The sequence below is a fragment of the Bos indicus x Bos taurus genome, chromosome 29 (assembly GCF_003369695.1).
Source record: "Bos indicus x Bos taurus breed Angus x Brahman F1 hybrid chromosome 29, Bos_hybrid_MaternalHap_v2.0, whole genome shotgun sequence".
NCBI lineage: Eukaryota > Metazoa > Chordata > Mammalia > Artiodactyla > Bovidae > Bos > Bos indicus x Bos taurus.
Window position 1 is genome coordinate 38,255,396 of NC_040104.1, and position 7,227 is coordinate 38,262,622.

At 51.0% G+C, this 7,227-nt stretch overlaps 1 protein-coding gene across 1 annotated transcript; it reads right to left on the reverse strand.

Annotated features, from left to right (window-relative positions):
- Nucleotides 1–2,423: 2,423 nt before the first annotated feature.
- On the reverse strand, nt 2,424–4,285 carry FAM181B (family with sequence similarity 181 member B). Its single transcript, XM_027532383.1, has one exon. The coding sequence runs from the start codon at nt 4,133–4,135 to the stop codon at nt 2,876–2,878; it is 1,260 nt and encodes a 419-aa protein (XP_027388184.1). The 5' UTR covers nt 4,136–4,285; the 3' UTR covers nt 2,424–2,875.
- Between the last annotated feature and the right edge of the window lie 2,942 nt (nt 4,286–7,227).

Consider the following 7,227-nt stretch of genomic DNA (forward strand, 5'->3'; position numbering starts at 1 on the left):
TGTGTTCAGCCTTTGGCAGGACTGTTACTAAATGGGCGCTCTTCACAGTACTGCGGTAGGGGCACAATCAGACACACGTGAGCTCAGGCTGGAAAGTAACGCAGGGAGCAGAATCAGAGATGGGCAATTTGGAACCTACAGAGGGGCCAAGCACACATTCCTGGCACCCTGGATGGCTTGGTACCTTGACCTAATGCCAAGTCTTGGCTGCCTGATACTAAGAACTCTCTCTCCTTCTTGGTGGGCATTTATACATACCCTATGCCAAATCCCCATGATAACCCTTTGCGATAGTTCTCCAGCTTTGCCAATCCAGCTTTGCCAATGGGGAAGACTGTGTTTCAATATGGTTAACTAGTCCATGACTGGTAAATTAGCAGGGATGAGGTGTAGATAAGCTGACTGATTTAGCCCCTCACTTTGCCCTTCTTTCTTTTCACCTGTAACAATGAGGATAATAACAGTATCTAAGCAGAGGTCTTTGTAAGTATTAAATGAGATCATGTATGTGAAAGTGCCAGGCACCCGCACAGATGCTGCTCATTTATTTGTCCAGCACAGCAGTTTTCAACTGGTAGGAATTTTGCCCCCAGGGGATCTGTGGCAACGGGGATATTTTTGATTGTCACAAGTAGGGGAGTGTTATTGGTCTCTAGTGGGTACAGGCAGGGATGCTGCTAAAAATTCTACTGTGCACAACCCCCACAACAAAGAATTCACCTGCCCAAAATGTCAGTGGTGGGGAGGTGACCCCTGCTAGCAGCATAATGCAGGGGACTGGGAATCACACACCCTAACAAAGCACAACAGGGTCTTACAAGTAACAGATCGCAGCGATAGGATGCTTATAGATCTGGATCTTGGACCCACTACTTGCTTTTGGCAAGGTATTTAACCTGTCTGCACCTTACCTTTCAAATGGGAATCATAATAGCATAAAGTCATCTCAATAAGTTAAATTATTGCTGAATAATTTTCTGCTAGCACAATGAAATTACTCACTCGTCACCACCTTGAAATTTAAGAGACACCAAGTGTCTGAAGATGCCAAGAGTTCTTTTCATAGTCAACAAGGCTCGCTGCTGTATTTCGTGTGGTGCTTTCTCAAGACAGCTTTTCTTCAGAAGTGACTTAAGGATAGCATTGAAAGTTGTCTGCCATGGCTCAGTACCATTTGTTCTTTCCCTGAATTCTTTTCTGAAAAGATGGCAGTACTTTTGATTTACACAAACACTGACCTAGATTCTAAAATCTTTTGCCTAACACTGGGTTTCAACTTTCTCCCATGTAGACACTCTTACCTTCTCTCTTGGCTACCTGAACAGAAGCAGCTCTCTGCTCTACAATGTAACCATAGGCAATATCTTGTATCGAAGGGGTGTTGGTCTCTCCACATTTTCACCAGAAAAGTCTACAGAACTGAAGGGCTCCCTTTTTTCTTTCCAGCGGCTCACTTCCCCCTCTGTGTTTCCTCCTCTGCCCCTCAACCACCCTGCTATGCAGCCACTTCATGGCTGGTTAAAACACGTCTCTTTGCCCCAATCTCCCTCTGATGATCAGATCAGACTCTTCTCCAGGGCTCCTTCAGATTCTATTCATCAAACCTGTTATCCAGGGAAGACTCCTTTGGAAACTTCACACCTTCTCTACTCCCTTTCTTGGAGAGAATGTAGGTCTAGGGAGTGAGGAAGCACAGATAGGCAGAAACCAACAGATGGGGAAGGGAACAGAAGGAAAGAGGGTAGACAGAGTACAGCTTATAAGGGAAAAGGCAAACAGATCAGCCAGCAAAGAGCATGGGGCTCACAACCCTAATAGCTTCCATGTATAGAAAACATTTATCTATGTGTATAAAATCCATATACCTGCAGAACCAATCCAACAATGGGGGGTGGGGTAGGCTCAAGGCATGTTAGGTATTTTCCCTCTGAGCTACCCAACAAGCAGTAAAGGAGTGAAAAGCGGAGAAATATTGTCATCCCCACCCTCTGAAATAAGGAAACTTGGATGCAAAGATGTTATAACTGGCCTAGTCTCCACTTCCCAAAGTGGCTGAAGCATGGGGAAAGGAGAGAAATAGACTCCAGGTTTGCTGAATTTCTCCCATACCAGAAATCTGCAAGAAAAGCCCACAGGAAAAAAACATCAGAGAGAGCAATGAGAGTCCAGAAAAAGAAAAATGAACAACAGCACTGGTAAGAATGGGAGAGATAAAGAGATGGAAGAAACAGGTGGCAGGAAGAAAAACAGGCAGAAAAATGACAGAGACCGACCCCGGTCCCCAACCGGGGACCAGTAAAGGGAGGGTCGCGGTGGCGCACTGGCCTCACGTCCTCAATAACACTGTCACTAACCAGGCAGACAGACCACACAGGAAACCATCCTCTAAGAAGACACCCAAATCAATAACAACATACCTCTGCTCCAGTCTTTTCAATACAGACTTTAATTCACAACGCGCTCAAAGGGGAGGGAAGGGGAGAGCCCAGAGCACTGTTGGGAAGGGGCTATTACACTAAACACACTAACCTTTTGATGAAAAGTTGACAAAGGGACAGGGAGCTGCAGAAGCCACCTCCTGCCCCTTCCGCCATCCCCACCCCATTCCCCCATCCCGTCTTGGTTTCTTGGCTCGATTGATCCGGTAAGAACTTATTAACGGCTTTTTTTTCTTTTTTTTTTTAACATGAGGCTGTGGTTAAAACAACCCCCAACTCCTTTTCATCTCTTTTTCTGAAGTTTCTTTTATTAATCGAATTTTTAAAATCCAGTTTCAACTCCACGTGCATTTGACGGTCGTTCTTAAGACTCGGGAGAGACCCAGAGCGGGGAGCCCCAAGCGCATTGTCTGATGTGGGAGAAGGGTGCCGCGCAGTCAGTCCCGGGGCGCCCCCTCCTCCCCGGGCGCCCCTTCCCAAGCCCCGTCGGGTCTCCAAAGGCCGGCGAACGCCGTGCGGCTGTAGCCCGCGCTGTAGTCGTAGGACACCTGTTGGGGCGGCGGCGCCGGGGGCAGAGCGCAGTCTGAGAAGAAGGGGGTGAACGAGGCCAAGAGGCCGGGCCCGTCGTCCCCGCCCGGAGAGTCCGCGGCGGCGGGGTAAACGGAGCGCAAGGGCTCGTTCAAGGTCAAGCCACCGCCAGGCGCGGGCAGGGGCGGCTTTTTGGTCGCGGGGCCGCCCGGGGCGCTCCAGGGCTCGGGGTACAGTAGGCTCCCCACCATCGCGGGCTGGGGGTCGAAGAGGCCGGGCTCCAGCTCCGGGGGTCCCCGCAGGACGGCGGCCCCGGCGGGGAACACATCGAGAGGCTCCGCGGCAAGTAAGGCACCCGCCTCGGTGCCCGCGCCGTAGTCGGGCCCCAGAAGCTCGAAGAACTCGGCGGCCTCTGAGCCCTTCTCCAAGTCGCCCAGGCTCACGCCGGGCCCCGACGGGCCGCACACGCAGCCGCCCGCCCGGGACGGCTCGGTGAAGAAGGACGGCGGCAGGTTGCGGGCCCGCAGCGGGACCTTCCTGGCGCCGGGGACCGCCGGGCCGCCCGCGGAGCCGGCCGCGTCCCCTCTCACGAGCCCGGCCGCGGGCGCCGCCTCCGCAACCCCGGCCGGATCGGCGCCCCCGGGGACGTGGCGCAGCGAGTCGAAGAGCGCGGCCAGGCTCCGGCTCTGTAGGCTGGCGGCCGCCGCGGCCTGCGACGCCTCCCGCCGGGGAGCCGCCTTGCCGTGGGCCGGGACCGGGACCGGGACCGTCTGGGCGCCGGCGAGGGGCCGCTTGGCGGGCGTGTCGGCGGCGCCCGGGGAGGGCGGGCCCGGGGGCGCGGCGCCCATGAGGCCGCTGCAGCGCTTGATCTGCTTCTGCAGGTACTTGCGGTGGTTCACCTTCCGCTTCGACTTGCCGGGCTTGTCCAGGGCCAGCTTGATGTTGCTAGACGCGGAGTCGATGAAGCTGAGCAGGTCGCGGGTAGCCTCGCGCGCATCCCCGCTCTCGGCGCCCGCCAGCAGCGCGCCCGCCGGCGTCCCGGTCTCCTCATCCTCGAAACAGCAGCCCTTGTCCAGGGCTCCGAAGGCGCCTCCCAGCCCGTCCGGGGAGCCCCCGAAGCCGAAGGGGACGAAGGGGTGCGTGCTGAGGAGCGCCGCCTGGACTGCCATCGCCTCCGCTCCGGGGCGGCCGGTGCGCCGCCGGCCGCTTCCCGCCCGCCGCCCAGGCCCGGCTGCCGCCCCGGCGTGGTGCGCGCGGGGTAGCTTCCTTGTTCGGGGCCGGCTCGCTGCTCGGCCTCCCGGGGGAGCTCATTAGGTCTTGTAAGCGAGGGGCGGAGGGAGGGAGCGCGCGGCGACCGCCCCGGTGGCGAAGGGGAGGGGCTTACTTAGAGGGGCTTAGCCGAGGAGTCGGGGCGAAGGGGTCGCTTTTCTAGTTTTCTAGGCTTTCTCAAGCTCATCTTCTTAACCCCTTAGTTTCCCTTCGCCCCGCCAGCCGCAATATGTGAAGATGGGGTGGTGCGTGCTCAAACTCCAGCTCCCATATAACCACACCCGGGCGTGGGGCACTCTCCCTGAGGCTGAGAAGCCAGGAAGACACGAGGGTTTCAACCCCAGCTCTAGTAATAATAGTAACCACCGGCTACGGAGCTTGGGAGCTTCCCAGATGGCGCTAGTGGTAAAGAACCTGCCTAGCAATGCAGGAGATGTAAGAGATGCAGGTGCAATCCCCTGGGTTGGGACGATTCAACGGAGGAGAGCACGGCAACCCACTCCAGCATTCTTGCCTGGAGACTCCCATGGACAGAAGAGCCTGGCGGGGCTATGGTCCTTAGGGTAGCAAAGAGCTGGACACGACTGAGGCAACTTAACACGCACCAGGAACTTGCTTATGCCAGGCACTGTCGCTGCACTACCTCATTTAATCTTAGAACAATACTCCTTTGAAGTACCTATTATCACTGTCTAACAAATGAGGAGACTGAGCCTCAGAGAGTTTCAGGGAGTTGGCCAAAGCTATATCCAGTCCAGGCTGACTCCAAAGCTATTCCTAAGACCTTGACAAAACCTAGGTTATTTCTTGGCCTCAGGCTTCCTCCCCTATCCGATGGGAGAAGGAAGCTAGTGTCTCTTCAAGGTCTAGCCCTGGTCCTAAGATTCTAACTCGATATTCTGATTTTCATTCTCAACTGTGATGCTCATTCTTCTACCCCTTAATTGTTACAGGCAACAGTTTACAGCAACTTGAGGCCAGCGCTGGACTCATCTTTTATTAGTAGTTGATAGAGGAGGCAAGGGAGAAAGTCACTCCCACTAAGCCAGCTGGTGCTTTAGAGAAAGAGTCCTGTGTGTGTATGAAACTCTCAGTATCTTAAGACAAAATATGGACCAGAACCTCTCCCCTACGTGTCAAACCATTTAGGTTGTCCTTTTGGAACTTCTGTTGCATTTCAAGAATCACCTTGAAGTTAACTTAGACCCACTCTCACCTGGGCAAGCTTCTTGGGAGTGAAAAAATGAGTACTATGGCAGAGCATGACAGAAGATTCAGAAAGACTTGGGTTCTGATCTTAGCCTCACCACTCAGTCCCTCTGTGTTGGGTTGAAATCCTACCTCTGATGAGTATATAACTTTCAGCAAACCTGACCTTTCTCTGCCTTAGCCCACACATGTTAAATGCAGGTTAGGTTGCCCACCTCACAGGGCACTTGTGATCTTTAAAGGAAACATCTTGTGGAAAAATCCTTATCTGTTAACTGTTCTATAGCCTATGATGAGTATTTGCCCTTATTTCTTTAAAACACAAAAAGATGACTGTGTTTCCTTACATGGACATTGAAAATGCAATAGAACACTTCAATCACAAGGTGTTCTGAGGGTTTAGTGAGGTTACATATGAAGATGCTGTGTGTGTGATAAACTGTTCCCTAAATAAGTTATAGTTTAGGTACAGAGTCTACCCAGGGCAGATATAAACCATCTCTTTCAAAACTCCTTACTGTAAGCCTCATTTTTCAGGAGGTAGCAAAACCGTTTTTGAGGACCCTGAAGGCACAGCCTTACCAAAGGAGAAAGGGCCAGATAAACACTTTTAATTTGGGAGATTAAGTACTTTTCCCAAGCTGACATGCCGAAGCAAACTTTTTTTGAAAAACTCAAGTTGGCTCAATTATAATGTACCTTTCCTTGGAGTTACACACAAGATTTTGTCCTCCATGATTGGACTGTTTTATTGTCGGTGACCTTGCACTCAGAAAATTCTGTGGACTTGTCACTGAGCTCCATTTCACCCCCCTCGGATGTGGATGTCAGCACTTCCCTTTCCCTGTCAGCAGGACCCTTCCATCAACCCCTGGGTCTGGCAGCCAAGAGCACTAACTCTTTTTTTTAAACTTCTTTCAACTGAGCAGCTCTTACAAATCCCCAGACAGAGATTGTATAGGGCAATATATTTAATTGACATCTTTAGTCTGAAAAAAAATCTCTCTTAATTCCCAGAGTTAGCTAAGCCCTCATATAATCATATTCAAGATAAATGGAATATGAAAATTCATATATAAAAGTCCATTTCCAGATCATTGGAGTTCTGAGCATCAAAATTGATTTGGCATTAGATGAGGATAGGCTCAAATTCTGGCCTGCCACCTGAGATGTGAGTGCCCTTGGGCAAGTCAGTCTGCCTTTCTAAAGCTGTTTCTTCATCTGAAAAATGGGAGTGGTTCTAACTATCCTCAGAGTCTTTGTGAGAATTAGGTAAACAGGCAGGTAGTATCTCTGAGTCTTGATTGGTTTATCTGTGCAAAGGAGATCATCTCAAATCCTCAGGGTTGTAGGGAGATGGTATATATGAAAGCTCCTGGCACAAAATAGCAGCTCAGCAAATGCCCATGTTTTTGATTCCTCCACTCACTTCTTACCAATATATCTCCCTATAAAATCAACATCATTTGTTCTTTCCCCCAACAAAGTGAGTGACTATTTTCCAATGCAAGAAAGCAGTTATACTTTCAGGTTATAGAAACGTAGAAACTGTAATAGAGAGAGTGCTGAAATTAGAACCAGAGATTGAGACTGGGCCCAGTATACCTTTTCATTATCCATCTGGCTATAAAAATTTACTTAAAACCCTATACCTCAATATTCCCCTCTATAAAATGGGAATAATTATGTAAATTTAATAAAGCTATTGTGGGCAAAGGAGGTAAGACTATACAATGGAGAAAAGACAGTCTTTTCAATAAGTGGTGCTGGGAAAACTGGACAA

What these genes read in the sequence shown, in the direction of transcription:
- FAM181B (XM_027532383.1), bottom strand. Translation starts at nt 4,135, where the DNA reads ATGGCAGTCCAGGCGGCGCTCCTCAGCACGCACCCCTTCGTCCCCTTC.